Source organism: Eptesicus fuscus, chromosome 11 (genome assembly GCF_027574615.1).
Source record: "Eptesicus fuscus isolate TK198812 chromosome 11, DD_ASM_mEF_20220401, whole genome shotgun sequence".
NCBI classification, from domain to species: Eukaryota; Metazoa; Chordata; class Mammalia; order Chiroptera; family Vespertilionidae; genus Eptesicus; species Eptesicus fuscus.
In genome coordinates, this window is record NC_072483.1 from 63,694,294 (window position 1) to 63,715,432 (window position 21,139).

The following is a 21,139-nucleotide window of genomic DNA, read 5'->3' on the forward strand; positions in this document are numbered from 1 at the left end:
TTCCCTTGCAATACAAAAATAAAGGGATTAGTAACAACAAAACCGAAAACACACACACACACACACACACACACACACACACCACCAAAAAACCCCCACAAAAACCCAAAGGGGTAACACAGGAAGGGAAAAACAGATCTTGAGGGACATGATGACAAAAAGTTATTGAAATTAAATAAGATATTAACTCAAACTATAATTTAAAAACAGCACTGAAGGGCCAGGCACAAAGGTGGTGTCTTATCACAGTCCTGAGAAGCCTGGGTCAGGCGCTGGCTTGGCCAAGGAGGCCCTCGGGCCACCAGGCCTGTTTTGGAAGGTTAGCAGGCTAAGATGGATTCTTACATTTTTAAATATTTGAAAAAAAATTCTGTGACACATAAAAGTCATACAAAATTCAAATTTTACTATCTACATATAAAGTTTTATGGGAACACAGCCACAGTCATCCAGTTATGTATTGCTGATCGCTACTTTGAGTGGTTGAAACAGAGACCTTGTGGCCTGCAAAGCCTAAAATATTCATTATCTTCCTCTTTACAGAAAAAGTGTGCTGATCCTCGTTCTAAACCAGATTTTACTGCCATTAACTCTCTGGTGACCTGCAGCTGGCCCGCTCCCCCCTCGGCCACCTTTGCGGAGGAAGGGCCTGGAGGAGTTGCTGGCCTGGCTGCGGGCTGAGGTCCAGAACTGTGCTTGCCCCCCAAGCCAAGTGAGCCAGAGCACTCACTGGTGCCACCTGCAGCCCGTGAAGACAATGGCCTGAGGAGGGACCACCACTTGTAGGTCTCACTCAGCACAGCTGTCCTCCCTGGTGAGGGCTCTTAAATGAACTATCTCCCCATCGGATGACATCAGTGGACAGAAACCTGGCTTTTACACACCTTTTAAACTGAAAGATGCAACTCCAAATAAAAAGGCATCTCCCAGCCTCCACTCCCCACAAAACAGAAAGAACACAAGTCATTTAGTGCTACAGAGAACTACGGAGGGAACCGGGTATGTTTTTTCTAGGTCTGAAGGGAAAACAGTGAGAAGGCATGTCATCTGAAAACCCCTCTCCAGCCGATGAGCCACCGTTCTCTATACCACTTCACGAGACATACCCACATTACTTCTGAACCTTCACGCTCTAAAACAACATGTAAGCAGGTTTTTCACAACTGAGGAAACCCGGATCAAAAGAATGCAGAAGAACCAAGTAAACTGGTTAGTACTGCCAGCTCTGAACCACACCTTGTACTGATACGCTACAGATTCTCACCGTGAGCCTCATGCCCAACGTTCCCACCATTTAAGGCAGGTGGAGGCCCCTTCAAAGCAAAAAACTCCTGTTGAAGAATTATCTTTCGACCTTCCAGAAATCCCCCAAGTGCCACGGGGTGTGGCATCCCCGTGCTGGTGGCAGGACGCACACCCGCCATGTGGCGGACAGACTTCAGACATGGCCCCACCAGCTCCCCCCTGAACCTCCTGCTGGTGGAGTCTAACTTCCAGCCCACACCCCGGGCTGGTCCTGGGATGCACCCTGAGCAGAGGCTGCAGAAGAGATGTTCTGAGACTGCTGAGCCCAGAAAAGGATCAGAAGCTGTCGCTTCTTTCCTCTTGGAGCCCAGCGGCCAACTGATAAGGAAGTTTAGGCTAGACCCCGGAGTGATCAGAGGCCCCATAGAGAGAGGCCCTGGAGGGTGCATGGCCAGCTTGGACACAGAAAGCAGCAGCCACATTCCACCCCGAGCAAGACCAGCAGAAAACCTTCCAACTAAACTCCAGCCAACCTACAGAACCGTGAGAAATGCAGCAGGGAGAAAAATCTCCTTTTCCGGACTAACTTTTCAAGGCAAGGAAGGGACTCAGAATAGTCTGACACGAGTTTCCTATGGGTGTCAAGAGCCTCCAACTTACTTCATCATCTTCATCTTCATCATCATCAGATTCAAGAACACCATCCGGGAACTCTTCTATAAAGAAAAAAACCCATGAGTGACTGTGAACACAGTTGGGAGCCTTGGTCAGCAAAATCCTTGGGGCTCTGCAGAGACCTGGAAACACCCTAGTGAGAATAAGTTCCATCACAGCAATCATGCTCCTGGGACCATTTCAGCCATAGTTTGATTTTAAATACATCTCTCCATTTTTATTTTTTTTTTATCAGAACACACTAGTAGTTGCATGAGAAAAATTAAAAGCCAACAAACAATTTCAGAGGAATTCAGGGGAAAGTAAGCTAGTATTATTGTTAGGCCTTGTGCTAGATACTGCCACACATGTTATTTCACTCAATCCTAACGAAGATTTTGTTGCCTCTTATCCCCATTTTATAGCAAATGGAGACACAGAGGATAAGGGACTTATGGTCACATTCCCAGTAAGTCACAGAGTTGAGATTCAAAATGATTCTGATTTTATTTTATTATTATTATTATTATTATTATTATTATTTTAAATATATATATTTCTTTATTGATTTCAGAGAGGAAGGGAGGAGAGAGAGATAGAAACATCCATGATGAGAGAGAATCATTGATTGGCTGCCTCCTGCACGCCCCCTACTGGGGATCAAGCCCGCAACCCAGGCATGTGCCCTTGGCCGGAATCGAACCTGGGACCCTTCAGTCCGCAGGCTGACGCTCTATCCACTGAACCAAGCCGGCTAGGGCAAGATTCTGATTTTTAAACCCATGATTTTTCCACCTTCCGCAAAGGGCCTGCAAGCAAGTGGCTTTCAAAACGGAGGTGCTGCGATGTTCATCAATGACAAACCTTTCTTTTCAAATATGGAAAAGCCTTTAAAAAAGAGAGAGAGAATCTTAGACATTTCATGAGGCCACAGGCTAATCCAGGGGGAGTGGTCATGGCAGGTAGGGTTCCTGACGGCTCCCGGGGTTCACTGCTAGATCTTAAAAGAGTTTACAGAGGAGGAATACATTAGTAGCGCAGTGGAGTCACAGAAAGAATGAGCCTCTATTTCTTTGTCTGTAAAATGGGAATGAGACCACCTACTTCCTAGGGTTGTCGGGAGGCTCTAACAACACGCCAGAACTTAAACCACCTGGCCCAGGGCCAGGTCCAAGCAGGACTACATAGAACCTGGTTACCTTCCCTCCATGAAGGCTTCCTCCGCCCCTCACTGAGCAGCCGCTGAACACACTCGGCATCTGTCTACAACCTGGTCATATCACCACTTTTGGACAATCCATGTTTACTAATGATGGCTACTGACTTGTCTGGGTATCTTCCTCACCCACTGTACTGGATAGTGAGTCCCTGGGGACACCGCCCCTGACTTACTCATCTCTGTATCCCTTCTGCACCTTCCTCATTATCACTCATTTCTTGAACAGATGACATGAAAGTAAAGAATGCCTGAAAGAAGAAAGGAAGTCAAACAGGAAGTAGGAGGAAAGAAGGAATCAAAGGCTGTTGTTCTTGAAGAGACTGGTGGCAGATTCTCCCTAACTAATCAAGCCCCAAGCCATTTCCTAGACGGGAATAGGCACAAACCTTGGGACAGCCCAGCCACTGTCCTTGAAACAGCCCTCATTCTAAAGGGAAGGCCCACTTCCACCTGAACATCTTCCTCTGGTTTTCATGGAAATGAGCCCGGCCTGAAGGCAGCCGAGCTCTCAGACTCCTGGCTGCTGTCCCCCTGCCTCCTGTCCATCAGGAGCCCAGTGAGGCCCTCCCTGTGAGCCCTGTGAGGCCCGCCTGACGTAGCTGGCCCGCAGCAGCAGGACACACCTGTGGGGCCCGCATGCCTCCATGCCTCTCTTGGGCCGAGCTGTCGTCATGGAATCTGTTTAGTCAAAAAGCCACTCCTCTGCAGACAGGAGGCTGTTGTCACTGAAGCGTAATTACCTAACTATTCCCCACCGGCCCCCGGACAGCATGACCGAAGTCCACCTTCCGCAAAGGGCCTGCAAGCAAGTGGCTTTCAAAATGGAGGTGCTGCGATGTTCATCAGTGACGAACCTTTCTTTTCAAATATGGAAAAGCCTTTAAAAAAAGAAGCTTAGACATTTCATGAGGCCACAGGCTGGTACAGCCATATTCCCATCCCTGAGCCCATTGGTTCAGACTCATCCTATCTCAGAACAACGCAGTCCTGGGAACTGAAGTGCTTAGAGACCTCGGCTTTCCTCTCTGGGGGAAGGAGACATGAGCCCTGCCCCACACTGTTCCCGGTTGTGGCTCCCCAGTAACCACCAGGGCGTGGCTCAGCAGCTGCCAGTACCTTTCCTTCCCTGTGAGGCCGGCTCTGGCTCTGCCGTGACCGGTCAGGCCTTCCTGTCCTCTCTTCAGGGACCCGCCAGTATCTGCTCCCCAGCTGAGGGCGGGGTTACCCCCTAGGCCTCACCAAGCAGTCCTTCCCCCCGTGTGGGTTAGGTTCCAAAATGTAGCCCAAACAGGTTTGGCTCAGTGGATAGAGCGTCGGCCTGCGGGCTGAGGGGTCCCAGGTTTGATTCCGGTCAGGGGCACGTACCTTGGTTGCGGGCACATCCCCAGTGTGGGATGTGTGCAGGAGGCAGCTGGTCAATGTTTCTCTCTCATCGATGTTTCTAGCTCTCTATCCCTCTCCCTTCCTCTCTGTAAAAAATCAATAAAATATTTTTTTAAAATTGAAAATTTATTAAAAACAAAACAAACAAACAAACAAACAAAAACAAAATGTACTGGAATCTCTGTACTTGAAGATCTTTAAACTCTATTGGGAAAACAGCGCTGGAGGACTGAGAGGGACTTGAAAGCATGAAAACCCAATCACAGGTTTTTATGTTCACTCAACTAAAACAAGTCAATGCCATTTTACGGAGCTTACACTAGTGAACTGCTGCCTCCCCCTCTGCTGTTAGTTTGCCCTTGAGGAGGAAGCCGACTGGACAGACGTTCTCCAGCCCGCCCCCCTCCTCCAGGTCCATCACGTTGCTGGTGTTCACTTGTTAGGGTATTTGTGCTCGTAAGCCTGGCCCTCCATCCAAATGTTCGGCTTTCTCATGTTGTGTCAGAGTAGCAGACTCCTGGGGAATCAGCTCTGGGCCCTGCCACTGTCCTTTGGATACAGAATAACTCAGGTGCTTGAGATGAAAGAGAAATACTTCAGATAGTCTTCATTTAAACTGGAACTTACTGAGTAAAGCAGGTATTTCCCGAACACACAAGGTTACACAGCCCAGCTCTGCCCAGATAACTTCTTGCCAAAGCACATCCCGGACAGAAACGTACACTGACCCCTCCCTGCTCACATTCTTTGGCAAATTGGCCCAAGTGCCAGTTTTAAGGAAGGAAAAGAGATGTTTTCTAGCCAGAGATGGAGAGCGAGGGGCCCACCCTGCTTCTTGGCTGCCAGGAGGTGGAAGGCTGAGCAGGAAACGGAGGTGGTGAGTGTCGGTAAACTGTAACACCGTCGGCCCTGAAGGAGAGTCCCGACCAGCAGGACCCTGCGGCTGCAGAGGAGCCCTGGCCCGGGAGGAAGCCTCAGCAGGGTGGTGACCCTGGAGAAGACAGGGAACAACTTTCCCCGGCCATTCGCCACCTTCCCAAGCTGGGGCTGCTATCCACAGAAGGTTAGGGAGTAACCTCAGCCGGGACTGAGGGTAAGGTTTTCTTTCACTTAATTTTTTTATTATGTCCACCCAGCAGAATGGAGGCTCAAAGTAGGACTCAAAGTTGTTGCAGAAAATAAAGTCCTATTCCTGTCCGCCTGATTCTGGGATGGATTATACTTGCTCCATGAAAACCGGAGGAAGAGGTTCAGGTGGAAATGGGCCCCGGCCTGAAGTGAGCCGAGCTCTCAGACTCCTGGCTGCTGTCCCGCTGCCTCCTGTCCATCAGGAGCCCAGTGAGGCCCTCCGATGCCTCCCCCATTTCCAAGACAGGGATTCGCTACTTTGGTTGCATTTGGAATCACCTGGAAGCTTTAAACACCATTCGCAGCTGGGCCCCCAGAGGTTCTGGTTTAATTGGGCGGGGGCTGCCCTATGCAGCCGGGCTGTGCACCGTGAGCTGGAGGAGCCACCTTCAGGCTTCTTCCAGGGCAGGGCATCTGGCATCTCTCTGCCTGGCCTCGGCCAAACCGCTGGCTTGGGGTCAGAGCAGAGATGGAGAGATTCCTTTTCTACCTTGTTCGTGTGCTGAGCAGATCTGTGCACTTGGACTCTCAGTGATGTGGACTGCTGGGTGTCCAGGAAGGACAGGTAGAGAGACATAAGTGACATGTTTGGCTCCTAGATGCTGGCAGTGCCAGGTGCCCCTGGCACATGTACAAGTCAGGATGAGGGTGTCAGGAATCCACAGAAAGCGCTAAGCGTTTCCCCACCACCCCAGTCCCATCCAAGGCATCCCTCACCAGCCTTTCTGCTCATTATGGGATGTGGGTTGTCATGGTAATGGAGGAAGCTGGAGAGAAAGATCACATCCTCCCATGCTCTCAATGGCAACATAACTTTTCCTGGAGTGAATGAGTGCATGTGAAAGGAGGATATTTTCTACAGTGGCGCTAGGAAGATCGGCATCTGTCTTCATTATTTCCCCGAGGACTTGGGGAAGCCACTCTTTGGAGGTGGGGGAAGAATTAGGAGAGACCCACATAAAGGGAACTTACAGTTAGAGAAGGGTTTTGCTGACTATCAGCCTAAAGTGTGGTAAGGGATTGTTGATTTGGGGACAATGTGGCCTTCACTGCCTGGTTGAACTTTTGTTTCTGGGTTCACTTGGGCTCTTGAATAAGCTCCAAGATGTGACAAGCCCTCTCATATCTTTCTGGAACATGTGAAAGATTCAAAAGATAGATTATAGATTCTTGCATCAAACAGACCTGAATTAAGCTGTTTGATGATGAATTCGATCTGGCGGATCATTTCAGCGTTGCCTTCTTTCATGAAGCAGCGAAGGATGTCTTCCATTCCCTAAGGCATTGGGGAGAGTGACCGTTAACACGTCGTAGTTTCAGCTAACCCCCCCAAACACTTTTTTCTATTTGCACAAAGAAAGTTCCTCAGCTCAGTATTAAAAATTATTTTTGTTCTTTTTATAATGCACAGTGAAATTATTTCCTTTTTGGTTGATTATCTGACCCAATCACAACACATTTAGTAAAAAAAAAACTATCATACAATTTTACTGCATAAATATTTCCTTTAGTTTGGCAATATGTTGTTGTTGTTTTTTGGGGGGAGGAGGGTCTTTCCTGTGTTTTCCTTAAATTTATACACTGCCTTCTAGATTTTAGGGCCAAATTTGGTCTTTGAAAAGTAAAATCTATGCTCAGGGAAATAAATGAACAAATAGGACCTTTTTAAAAGCAGTAAATATTTTATTATTCAAAAGAATTATAAAGTCACTACGTTATGTATTATTTACTTTATTACAAAACACTGACATCATAACTTTCAATACTAACAGAATTTCAGGGAAATGTAGAGGTAAGTGTTTGTTTCTCCGTTCTCTTTCCTGGCATGATTTGAATGAGTATGTATGGCTGGGCCTGATGAAGCCTTCTTACCACCACAAGAGAAATGAGTATCTAATAATGAACTCAAAAGAGGAAGCAGAGTCCAGAGGTGCAGGCAAAGAAATGGATCTAGTAACGTGTGGACCCTGGTCAAGCTGTGCCTGAAACTTATGCCTGGACTGTCCAGTTACATGAGCTAACAAGTTCCCTTCTCATGCAGGCCAAGGTGAGGGCCAGAGGAGGAAGAGCGTATGAAGCGAAAGCAGTATAAGCCCTAAAAGGCCAAAGACCAGGGTCGCCATGCACCAGTCAAGGTCAATGTCTTTAATATTTTCACCAGTGGAGTGAGATGTTCACTCAGGCTCTCCATCTTTTCCTTCCCAGACATTACTTTTGCAAACAATCATCTGCTCATATATTGAAAAACCTTTTATTCCCACTTGCTCTCTAGCATGTACTAGTAGCTCTAGCTCAGTTGTTACTTGGGGGTTAAAAAAAAGAAAAAGAAAATCACAACTTCCTTCTCTGTAATTAGAAGGATCATTTGAGGGAAGATTTCTTAATAAACAATTCCCCTGGCACATGACCCAGATTCTGCCAATCAATGTACCCACGTGAGACTGATTTGAAGTGGGTGATGTGACAGGTGGGAAGCAGCGGCATCCAGTCCTTTGGGGACAGCAGAGTCAGGTTTTTTTTTGCTTCACAGGCGTGAGCCATGGGCCCGGGGTCATGGTACAAGCTGCCGTGATCCAGCTGTTACTGGAGCAGCCTATGGAGCACGTGGGCATCCTCCTGGCCCTGTGGCTGCTAACCCAGCTCCTGACCGGGCACCTGGTCTGTGCCAGCCCGGGCAGAACGTTTGGCAGGTTTACCCCCCCGGGGAGCGCTCCAGCCCAGCTGTCCCCGCCCCGGACGCAGGCAGCGGTGCGGTGGGCTAGGGCAGCCCCACTGCCCTGCTCTACTCTCCGGCCCAGACCGTGGCGGTCTCTCCAAGTTCACACGGGCTTGAGGGCACTCACTTATCTTGTTCTCACTATTATTTAAAACCATGTAATAGCATTTGGTACTAACATATTTCTATGTAGTCTTGGTCATTCCCCACAAGTACACAAATGTTTTACACAGTTGCAAAATCAGAGTTGTTATACTGTCATAGTCTGCTTTTATCTCTCATTATACAATAACATTTTTCCACACTGCCTTTCCTAATTATCATCGTCAATAGCTATTGGTACTGGGAGCAAAAGGACCATAATTTCATTAGCAATTCCTCTGTTGCCAGGCACTCGTGCTGCTTCCAGTTTTCACTATTACAAACATGTTGATAGCATGGTGAAGGCCTGGGGGAGGGGTGCAGAGGGGGGCAATAGGGGAAGAAAGGGGCACCTGTAACACTTTCAATAATAAAGATACATTTTAAAAATTGATTTCAATGAAGAAGGGAGCGGGGAAAGAGAGATAGAAACATCAGTGAGAGAGAATCATTGATTGGCTGCCTCCTGCACGCTCTCACTGGAGATCAAGCCTGAAACCCAGGCATGTGTCCTGACCAGGAATCGAACTGTGACCTCCTGGTTCATAGTATGATGCTCAACCACTGAGCCACGCTGGCGGGCAATAGATTAAAAACAAACAAAACATGTTGAAATGTGCATCTTCTGGTAAAGCTCCTTTTCTGCATCGATGAGCAGAGGAAAATAAATGAGTCAGATGTGGAGGTTTTAGTGGTTTCTCATGGAGACGGCCAACTGCCTTCCGAAAGGGCTGTGCACACTGAGAACACCAGCAGGCTGACACCAGAAGGCGGCTCTGCCTCTGCTTCCCCAGCACACCAGGAGCTGAGGAAGGGGGTGAGATTATGATGCTTCCCCCCTCACTGCCTGGTTATCTTTATTCCAGTCACATGCAAAACAATGTAATTCCTTTATCAACTGAAAAACTTCCTCAGGGATAGGAGTGAACTGTGGGACATCTCAGGGTTTTGAGTTTGGCCACAATCTCCCTTAGAGGCCTCTCTTATGAGCAGTAAGGAGGCAACCACTTAGGTGCTGTGTCCAGAAGCTTCCCCGCTCAGGCTGCGGGTTCCTCCCGACCTTGACTTCAACGCCTGTTAAAATGCCAGAGGGAGGCTATGCTGCTTCCACCTTTCCCAAGTGGTCCAGGTTTTCTTCTTCAAGCCCACAAGACAGTAATTCAGAGGCTGTCTAGAAACGCATGTCTGAAACCATAAAGGAAAATCTGAACGGATTCAACTAGAACTAAAGTCTTGGCTGCCTGGGCTGAAGTCCTGGCTAAAACAACCAGAGACTCTCAGCCAGGACCACCCCACTAATCTGCTCCTGAACTTCGTCCCACAGAAACGGAGGGGGATAAAAAAGTTTTTAAGCCACTAAGCTTTGGGGTAATTTGTTACGCAGCATTAGATAACTCTAACAAGTAGCAACACTTTCATTTCCAAACATTTGGGGATTTCCTAGATACCCTGTTTATTCAACCTTTTTTCTGCCCCATTATTGCTCTCTCCTCTCCTGCTGGGACTCCAGTTGAGACCTCTCCTCCCCACCACCCCTGACCTGGATGACCTCTAGGGGCCACCCTCTCTAATGTCTTACAACTTCGTGTCTCCCCTCCCCGCTTGGTCCCTGTCCCTTCACTGCCATCCCCTCCGGCCTTCTCCACCCTGCAGGTCTTTCCTTCATGCTGCCTTTCACCCTTTTAATTCCATGTCGCTTCCATTCTTTCTTTCTCTGCAGCCCATGTTTTGTTCCTTGTGCCCTGGTTGGCTGACCATTCCTCTCTTCCACCTGAATGACCGTAATGCAAAATTTAATCACGTTTATTCTCCCCTATTCTGTATTGAGAAAACAAATTTTTAATTTAAAAGCAGTAGGCAATTAAGGCCCATCGTTGACTGCGACCACACAGAACAGTTAAATGAGTTGTTATCTCCGGTGTAACTGATGATGTAATTTAGATGACCAACTAGAAGACTGAACAATTCTTCTAAGTAAGCAAAACAAAGTGGAAGGCCATGTCTTGTTGGCCCCACACTGGAGATCGAGCCTGCAACCCGGGCATGTGCCCTGACAGGGAATCGAACCACGACCTCTCAGGCTCACAGGTCGATGGTTGGCGAACTGCGGCTCGCTCAACCACTGAACCATGCTGGCTGGGCTATCACAGCATTTAATAAGTACACTGTTAACGGGGTTTCACATCCTCTCTATCCCATCCCAAGGACAAAACTCCAGGGTTTAGGGGATCAGATCCAGATACATCTGTCATCGCCAGACACGACACTAATCACCTGTGGCTTGTTTTATACTTCAAATACAGCACTAACGTAGACACAGTAAATATTGAATTCACTATTTAGCAAACAAGCCGAATCCGGGCTGTATGTCATCTTCACCAGCCTTTCTGCCCATTAGGTTGCTCTAGAATGTCTGCAGATTCAGAGTTTTGATTGTACCAATTCTCAGGCTGCCATGACTCCTCCAGGAGTCCTGCAGGTGAATCTGAGTGATGGTTTCTCCATCTCACCATTTCCCTGCTAAGCTTCTGCTACTACGAAATCCATACACATACCCCAAGCCCCAAATTTACACGAGTCATTTAAATTAAAAAAAGAATGTCGATAACTTTCCAAAAATAAACCTGCTGGAAACTATCTAACACTGTGGTTCTTAATCATTGAAGGGATCCCTTGAGAGTCTGATAAAAGCTACAGACTCTCATCAAAAAACTGCAAATATAGGGTGTCCCAGAAAAATGTATACACACACTCTGAGTAATGATAAAGGCTGTGTTTATTCAAATACATTTCATTTTCAAAATTGAACCATCGGCTGTTAAAGTGTGTGTCCATTTTGGGGGACATCCTGATGTATCTAGTGCACAATTCTGGGAGTTCATCAACTATCTAAGAGCCCTCCCTGGGGCCGGCCCAGGAAGCCCTTGCTCTCACAGTGACAGTGGCACTGACAGAAGCGGACAGGTCTCAGAGTGTTTCTTACCATCGCTCTCGCTTCCTCACGAACGGACGGGATAGAGAGGATGCTGTACAGCGCTCCATTCACATACGGCTGTATCTTTAAGGGGAGAAGAAAACAGTCATTTGCAAGTTCTCACATACTATACAACGCAATTATCAAACAGCACACTTGAGACACTCCCCACACTGTCTTTGATAGGAACCCCTTTCCCATCCACATGCTACTGTCCTTGTTCAGACAACATGTCCATGACCTAGGCCAGTGGTCGGCAAACTCATTAGTCAACAGAGCCAAATAGCAACAGGACAACGATTGAAATTTCTTTTGAGAGCCAAATTTTTTAAACGTAAACTTCTTCTAATGCCACTTCTTCCAAACAGACTCGCCCAGGCCGTGGTATTTTGTGGAAGAGCCACACTCAAGGGGCCAAAGAACTGCATGTGGCTCGCGAGCCGCAGTTTGCTGACCACGGACTTAGGCTACATCAAACTCCAAATGAGTCTCTACCTTTGATTCGCACCCTTTAATCCAACTGTCACATCACTGCCCAAATCCCTGCTCTCCCTACCCCGGCCACCCGCCACAGTCTACCTGGGCCCTCGGCCGTCTCACCTCCTTAGTGCCGCACGCAGGACCCTTCGGGGTTTGGCCTCTATCGCCTCCCTCCCTGCCGCCATGAAGTGCACACCGCAGAGTCCACACTGTGTAGGGGACGCCCGCACCATGCTGAGACATGCCTTGTGCCTGAGCCCCGGTTCTAACAGTTCACCTTGTTGGGTGCACTCCCCACTGAAAAGCTATGACTCCTCCTCTCACACCAGCTCAGACATGTCAGAGGGAGCACTTCCTGAGCTCCAGTGGAGGTTCTGCTCTGCCCCTCACGTGCCTCCACCACTGGACTGGAGCCGGGGCAGCTGAGATTTATACTCGTTTCTCCCGTTTTACTCACAGAGGTGCACTTCACAGGTGGCAGCGAGTTGGAGGCAACCAAAGCGGGCAGCGCTGGGGAGAAGGCAGCCCTGGGGAGGGGGAAGCTCTGAGGAGGGGGCAGCCCTGGGGAGAAGGCAGCCCTGGGGAGGGGGAAGCTCTGGGGAGGGGGCAGCGCTGGGGAGAAGGCAGCCCTGGGGAGGGGGCAGCCCTGGGGAGAAGGCAGCCCTGGGGAGGGGGAAGCTCTGGGGAGGGGGCAGCGCTGGGGAGAAGGCAGCCCTGGGGAGCGGGCAGCCCTGGGGAACGGGCAGGGAAAGTGGGAGGGCTGCGAATGGAAGCCCACACTGCAGTAGTGAGAGCTGTTCATTAGAGATGTGTACAGAGCAACACAGAAAGGTCCCGAAAACACAGGGGAAATGTAAGAAAAGTAATGAGATCTAGACTGCAACACTATTAATATAAAATAAATACACATAATACTAATGCATTTTCAGACTACCTACATGTCCGCAGACACATGTTAATCACAATAGAGGAATATCAACATGGGGGGAATGAAGCACCATGGAAGACAAGGGGAAAAATAACTCTTAGGAGGCAGCCGGCACAGGCCAGTGCTGGTGGTGTGCCAATAGGGGAGGCGTGCTGGGAAGACTTCCTGCTCCTGAGTCTAGAATTCAGAAATTATGAAAGCTCTGAAGCAGCTTATACAAATACTCGCAGAAGGGAGAGTGCGGTAACTGTCCTCGGCCAGCCCTCCCCAAGCCCTCGTGGCTGAGTACCTCGTGGTTTTCATGGCCCAGCAGATCCGAAAGAACTTTCAGCACAAGGCCTGCCACTGAGGCACACATGTTCTTCCCTTAAGAAAACAAAATAAAACAAAACAAACATGACGTGTCTAAACTTAGAAGCACAGTTCCAGGTCAGTCAGACTTGAATACAAATCTTGGCTCCTCTGCTTATGAGCTGTGTGACCTTGGGTGAGTCACTTAACCAACCTGGGCCCGTTTCTTCCTCTGGGATCCGTAGATCATTAATATCTACTGGAACGAAGTACAGGAATAGGCCGGCACACCCCTGTGCTCAGCAAATGGGGTTATTTTCCTTCAGGCAGAGCACAAGCTCTTCATCACAGTGAAATTCTGCCTCACACAGACCATCACCATCAAAATCACACAGGTCATCAAAACACTCACTGCAAATAAACCAATGATAATAAGAAAAGCTGACTGTCAACTAGTAATGGTTTGAAGCTATGACTTTGTGCGCAGGCTAGTTTTAAAACAGAAGACTGAAGTAGTCATTTACTCAGTCAGCAACACCGTGCTTCAGATCACAAAGCATCCGAGGGTGAAGGAGCTGCGAACAAACAGCCCTGAGCCACGTATCCACGCAACCTGCCAACACTGGGCTACTCAGCTGAGCTCAGCCACAGGCTGGCCTTGGCACCTCGTCTAAGGAAGCTTCTCCACCACAGGGAACACATCGCTTAAGTGGGACGAAGCCTGTAGAAAGCTGTCATCATTACCTTTATTGATCAAGTACCTGAATGACTTGTGATTAAGGGCAGGGAGCAGGCTCAGCCACCAATTTAATCCTGTACAATCTTGGGAACATACTTCTCTGCCTTCAGACAGAAGGGATTCTAATTCTTAACCTCCTATCTTTGAGTCATGCAATGAAGATGAAGAAAAACATGAACTAATTTAATTCCCTCTTAATGCAGATACTACATACATATATTGCATATAGGTGGTTATATATATGGAAATATATATATATATATAAAAAACATTCTTTCCAAGGCCAGACTGGTATTTTGGCTTCAGGGATTCACAGCTTGATACCCAGTTGGAAATGCTTTACCCTCCTCCTGTCTCCGGTTTTCTATGAGGGAGACTAGAGGAAGCCATGCCAGGCTCATGGGTCATCAGATTCGAGGGTCAGGACCTCTCCCCTCCCGCACACTGGAGCCTGGAGCCGGGGCCCGGGCCGGGAGGCTGTGAGACCTGCACTCCGGAGGCAGAGGTTCATGAGCAGGGCCACCGAGTACTCCAGCGTGTAGTCGGACAGGCAATCGGGCTCCTTCAGAATGTCGATCAGCCAGAAGATGAGGCCATCCTGAATCATGGCTGTCTGCAGCGGGCGCCTGGGAGGAAACAGCCCACAGGTCAATTCATGCTGGTGAGAAACTTCATATAGGAGGACACAGCAAAAGCAAGGCATGTCAGAGAAGACCAAGTGCACGAGATACTGATGCGGAGGAATATTTCACTGTCAGACCCATACAACTGAAACAACAAATTCTTTACCTTTCATGGGTATGATTAAGAGTTTAAAGAAAGATAAGGCAGTAAGGAGGCCTCCTACTTTGAACGTTTCCTTTCCAATATTTAAAATATTTATTGATAGCTTTTGGTCTACTTAACCCAGGAAGCAGAGCCACAGGAATAGTTCACTGACAAACAAATATTTACTGAACTCTAGTCTACTGTCATCTAGCTTAGGCATTTTGCTCTGTGAAAAAATAAAGAAAACCTAAGAGAGAAGCAAAAAACCAGCTCAATACCATTTTGATTCAGATCTCTACAGAGTAAGGATGACTTAGTGACCTGGATAATACAATTTACACAGAACTATATTCCCCCCAAAGTCCAGGTGTCACAGCTTACAAAATGCAGTGCCTCGTCGGAATGTGCCATGGTGCTTGTCAGCACGCAGGCCTTAAGAACTGATAACACTGAGCCTGATACCACCACGAGAAGTCGTCTGAATTCTCTGAAAATCAAAGCAACGCTGTGCACCTCCTGAGGGACAGGTCCTGGTGAGACTGCCAGTGCACGGCACCTGCTCGTGCTGGTCTTTGCACCCACCGGTGACCTTTAGTAGCATACAGCGAGGACGCACACCCCTGGTAAGCCTAACTACTTTCTACCTTCATTGTAGAGACCCTGGAAAACATTAGCATGTTTCCAGAACAAAAAGCTCAAATGACTGTTTGGAGGAAAAGGAAAAATTGGCAGTAAATATTTGCATTGCCAGGCGGAAGTATTTCTTCACCTTATCTTAGCTGTTATTTAACTAAGCTATTGAATTTCTAAAAATTTTCCGGTCAGCTATTATCTTTTTAAACAAACAGAAATGAAGTGTTTATGTGATTTGAGGAAGTAATAACTCTGGAGATTATTCACAGTTCTTTTCAATTCATAGAGTTAGGACAAGAAATTTTCATTGGCAGGAACCTGGCAAAAAGCAAGAGCTGACTACGTGCCACTTTTTCCCACCAAGCATACACACACGTAGATTGTCACTTGGCAGACTGGCAGGTCACCCACACTGATGGGAAGGAAGTGTGTTCAGAAGAGTGCTGACCGTCAGGAAAGGTTGAGGACTCAAGGTGCTAGAATTTTTAATAAAGTCAAAGAGAAAGCAAGGTGGTCATGAGGGACTGTGGATGCTGGAAGAATCAGCTTAGGATCCAGCAATTCTACTCCTAGATACCTACCCAGGAGAAATGAAAGCATGGCCACACAAAGACCTGTATGCTCCCTAGCTGGTTTGCTCAGTGGATAGAGCGTCAGCCTGTGGACTGAAGGGTCCTGAGTTCGATTCTGGTCAAGGGCACATGCCCAGGTTGTGGGCTCAATCCCCAGTAGGGGGCATGCAGGAGGCAGCTGATCAATGATTCTCTCTCATCATTGATGTTTCTCTCTCTCTCTCCCTCTCCTCTTCCTCTCTGAAATCAATTTAAAAAAAACACACAAACATATATAAAAAGACCTGTATGCAAAGTTCACAGGGGCATCATGCATAATAGCCAAAAGTGGAAAGAACCCAAATATCCACTCACTGAGGAATGTGGTCTCTCCACATAACAGAATGCCATTCAGCAATACAAAGGAACAAAGCACCGACACATGCTATAGAACGTGGCTGAACCTCAAAAACACTGTGCTAAGTGGAAGAAGCCAGTCACAAAGGAGCCACCTTATCTGATTCCAGTTAATCAAACATCCAGGACAGGGAGGTCTACGGGAAGTAGAGTCGTGGGCACCTGGGCTCGGGGTCGGACTGAGGAGTGACTGTAAACAGGCATGAAGCTCCTTCGGTGGTGATGGGAATGTCCTAAAATTAGACTGTGGTGATGGCTGTGCAACTCTGGAATATACTAAAAATCACTGAACTGTACACTTAAAATGGGTGAGTTTGGTGGTATGTAAAGCACACCTCAATAAAACTGGGGATTAAAAAAGAAAGCTCTGTGAGGACACCAGACCTGGCTAAAGAAGGGGTGCCTGACTTTAAATTTCTAATGCGGAGCAGTTCCAAGTCACAACGGGGTCAGGGCTGAGACCCCATGGTGTGTTTCTGGGACACGTGGACAGGGTCCTGGAGCCGCCTTGCCCACCTGCTGTGACTGTTCATCATGGGACATGGGACTGTCACCATCCGAAGGCTGAGGCTCTGTGAGGCTGAGACACAATCATGCTCACTAGGAGGCTACAATAGCTCTTTTAAATCATCTTCCTCCATCACATTCGAGGTGAGCTTTCTAGCTCTATTTTAGAAAGTCACCAAACCTGCCCTAGGTGTTAGCTGAAAAATGTCATCTGCCTTTTGGGGTGTCATCGGGCTAAATAAACACAAAACAGCAGCTTCTGAAAACCCCACTTTGATTTTGCAGGAGCTGCTGTGACCTGCTGCGCGGTCAGCACCTGAGGCTGAACTTCTGCAAGGCCCCGAGCACATTCTCCCGGGTGACGACGTCCTTGTCTTCCTCCTTCAGCCTCTCCTCCAGCATCCGCAGCACCTTCGTGCTCTGGGCAAGGTAGAGGCGACCTGGTAACACAACAGAGATGAACAAGTAAAAGAGGGAAGACTGCTCTTGTGTTAAGATCATGCTCCAAAACCACTTTCTATGAAACCTTTGCATTTAGCACATGCAGAGCTTGTATAATTTTAGATTCTAAAAGACTTATCTATAAAAATAAAAGTGTAATATGCTAATTAGACTGGATGTCGGGACAAACTTCTGGACATAGCCAGGGCTGCGAGGGAAGCCCGGGTCCCGGGTGCCAAAGGGAAGCCGGTGCCAGCAGCTGGGGGAAGGAAGGCCTACTCTTGCACGAATTTTGTGCCATCGGGTCTCTAGTTAACAGATATTTCTTCTGCAAAATTGGTTTTAGTCAATCAACTATCAAGTAATAGAAAACCCCTTCTTGTAATCTAAACCTAATTTAGAGCTTTGTCCTTTATTCACCTGAAATCTTGAACCCGAAAGTCAGATTGAGGAGAAGAACAGGGAGGGAAACCTGTGGGTCATGAATCCATTAGCAGTGCTTTCTGGCCACACCCCTTGCTCCTTCTGGACGTGCCCATGGCCCAGAGAGGTTGGGGACCAGACCTAGAGTAGGGCTTGAATTATCACTAGCTTGTTGTGGCCTTGTGGCTTGATACAAATGCTAATTTTGGACATTAATTTCAACAGTATTATATAAATGGTCCCTGGCACATACCCTGGCTTATGATAACTGTTTACTAAACAGATGAAAATTGTACAAATAAATGAAGGGACACATTTTTGGAGTATCATATAGTCATAATTTGAAACTCCCTTTATTCACTCTAAAAAGAGCTCAAATTAAAAGTGGAAGGTAACAACACTTTGTAAAATCATTTGAATAGTCACACTGGCATGTTATCTTTGGAGCTTTTAAATTGTCTAGTCTTTGCAGGAAATGATGCAATTATTGGGATCAGCTTTAATTGTGTCACCAGCCTTAATGTACTGACATAGAAAATTACAGAAAATGTATTATCTATTATATAGCTGAAGGCAATCCAAAAAGTACAGTTATAAAACCAGAACGCTTATAAAGTAAAGCCAGAAGGCTTACAAAAGAAACTCCAAAACCGTCAAAATTTGCTCTGGCATAAAGTACAGCAATATGACAACATCCAATTTTCACAAAAAACTTTAGATGCTTTAAACAGGCATAAATTGAGGAAACATACATCATCTCTAAAACAGTTGGAGACGAATGTCCATTTTTAAAGGGAAAAAAAATGCATCAATAAGGCCTAGCTCTTCTCTTTGAAGAAAAGCTGGCGTCTCACCTTCTGCCAGGGACGCGATGGCGTTGATGAGCCTGGCCATGTACTGGCGCACCACGTCGCTCCTCCCGTGCAGCAGCTGCAGCACGCTCCTCTGGGGGGCAGCAGAGAGGCAGGGACAAAGGAGTCAAAGACCCGGAGAGACAAACGTGGCTCCTCCGTGGGGCCGCTGTTGTCTTCCTCTGCACAAATTTATTACAAGTGAGATCAACAGACTAAAGCTAAACAGTTCGTCTGGAAATCTTGATGGCCAACTGATTTTTCCTGAGATTTGATGAATATCAGTCATTTAAACTTTTAAATTAAAAGAATTATATGATGGGTACTTGACTTATCAGGGTGATCACTTCCAAAGTTATATAAATGTCTAATCACTATGTTGTACACCTGAAACTAATATACCATATTGTCAACTGTAATTGAAAAATGAAAAAACTTATTTAAAAAATGATTGATACAAAGGCAGCAATACGGTTTTCTCTTATTTTGATGTTTTTCCAGGTTAGGATAACAGATCGAACACACACTTCTAATTTGGCTCCCTGAAGACACAGTAAAACTACAGTAAATGGATTTTAAAGAATGACACAATTTCTCAAGATCAGAGAGAACAGCAAAAGAAATTATAACAATACAATTTTGGAAGTGGGAATACAGATGGAAAGACTTAGCAGACTCAAGAATGCCATGTGGGCAATGAGGAGGTAACCCCACTTACATCACTTAATCCTCAAAGGCTCAAGATGTGAGAAAAATAATTATGAATGAATGAAAGCTGTTAAAGCAGCAGCTCATGCTGCTCCTCCACTACTGTCCTCCTCTCACCAGAGGTCGGGGTGCTCTCTTGATATGGTAACAAAGGTCTCTGGATGGGGGACACCAGGCCCAGGTGAGCAGGGCTTCTACACCAAAATGGGGGGTCTAAAGAGCCACCTCCAGTCCTCTCCCCCTACCTGGCTCCCAGAACACTGGCAACCAGACCCTTACCCTTTAGGAGGAAGATCAGGAAACTCTTCTTGGAGGAAAATGCCTGGCCCAAGAGAAAGAACTACACGTCCTGAAATCAGCGGCCCCTGACACCTGGCCCACCTGGCTCACTCCCAGTGGGGGTCTCTGACTACAGTCCCTACCCTCATACTCAGAATTTCCAATAGGCTTTTCAGTCCTCCACTCTGAACATTAGGAGATAACCAAGGTCTACCAGAAGTCCAAGTTTCTAACATGGAAAATAGGGCCAAGATAAACAGGGGGAGGGGGTTAGTGGAACAAACTTAGAAGAAATGAGACTAGGCAGGGATAAGAAAACTAAATATAAACAAAAAGATGTCACTAATAATACTTAACCCTTTGCACTCGCTTGCTTTTTTCCCGATTCCTTTATTCCACTCGTGTTTTAATTTTTTAAATACCCCAGATTTTACAAAGCGCGGCAATAGAATAAAAAACTGGAGTTTCTTTCATACAAACTTATTTATTTGGATTTTTTAATATTTCAAATTATTGAATACATTCAAAGAGTAATTTTAATCTCTATAATTTTTCATGATGTGATATTTTTTGAAACATTCACCCACATGAAGACCTGGTTTACATTCACATGTTTCGCAAATATAAATCGTCTCTCTTCTTCCTCCTTTGATTTTTCTGTTAGAACAAACAACACAATCTTTGTGTTTTTTGTTAGGGTGAGGTGTGATTATATGGAGCTGTCCATCTAAACGTTGCTCTAAGTTAGTGGATAATAATCTACCCCTGGAAGTTAGTGTACCATCTCTGAATTCTCCAACAAGATCATGTACTAGTTTCCTAATAAATTTCACATGCATTATCGGTTTTTCATTTTTTCTTTTTTGGCATCAGTTGAGACGGCATTTACATTTTACTTGTCCTTTCATGCTAATGAAAACAAGAAAAGATACTGGAAAAATAGACAAAAATCCCCCTCCCCCCCGTGTTGAAACTACGTGTCGAGTGTGGCTCGACATACGAGCTGCTACCGATGCTAACCATGTCGAGTCACACTCGACATCCGAGTGCAAAAGGTTAAAGATATCAGAAGTTAATTTTATCTACAAAACAACAGAATGCTATAAAAAAGGAAATGAAAAACTCAACAGAGTGGTTGGAAAATAAAGATGAAAAAATCTCCCAGAAAGTGGAGGGGAAAAAAAAAAGGAAAATATGAGAGAGGAGAAAAGAAAATGAGAGAACCAGTTCCAGAGGAGGTCCGACACTCAGAGAGAGACAGAGAAAACCGAGGGACTCACCTACAAAACAACTCAGGGAAGTTCCCAGAACTAAAGCTGTCAGACTGAAAGGGCTCGCCAAGTGCCCCAGTGAACCCAAGTACACCTCATGAAAGGTATGCCGTAGGGGGTAGGGCAGAGGTCTGGAACTGGTTCATCTCACTCCAAATCCTACGTTTTCCCACTAGAACAAGCTGGCCCAGAGCTACATACAAATACGGTGTTGGACACATTTTAAGGCAGGCCCAGGGGAAAATATACTGAATTTGCACCCTGGCCGGTGGCTCACTTAGTTGGAGCGTTATCCCATACACCAAATGGTTGTGAGTTTGATTCCCGGTCAGGGCACATACCTAGGTAGCAGGTTCGATCCCTGGTTGGGGCACATACGAAAGGCAACCAAT

At 46.7% G+C, this 21,139-nt stretch overlaps 1 protein-coding gene across 1 annotated transcript in view; it reads right to left on the bottom strand.

Annotated features, from left to right (window-relative positions):
* ARMC9 (armadillo repeat containing 9) overlaps positions 1-21,139 on the bottom strand; it is a 111,760-nt gene that overhangs the window by 49,237 nt on the left and 41,384 nt on the right. Inside the window, exons 13-19 of the mRNA XM_008160208.3 lie at positions 18,493-18,583; positions 17,091-17,214; positions 14,385-14,524; positions 13,158-13,234; positions 11,470-11,544; positions 6,815-6,905; positions 1,906-1,961 (exon numbers count right to left, since the gene is read on the bottom strand). Of these exons, the coding sequence (XP_008158430.3) occupies positions 1,906-1,961; positions 6,815-6,905; positions 11,470-11,544; positions 13,158-13,234; positions 14,385-14,524; positions 17,091-17,214; positions 18,493-18,583 (654 nt within the window). The remainder of the gene's footprint in view (positions 1-1,905; positions 1,962-6,814; positions 6,906-11,469; positions 11,545-13,157; positions 13,235-14,384; positions 14,525-17,090; positions 17,215-18,492; positions 18,584-21,139) is intronic.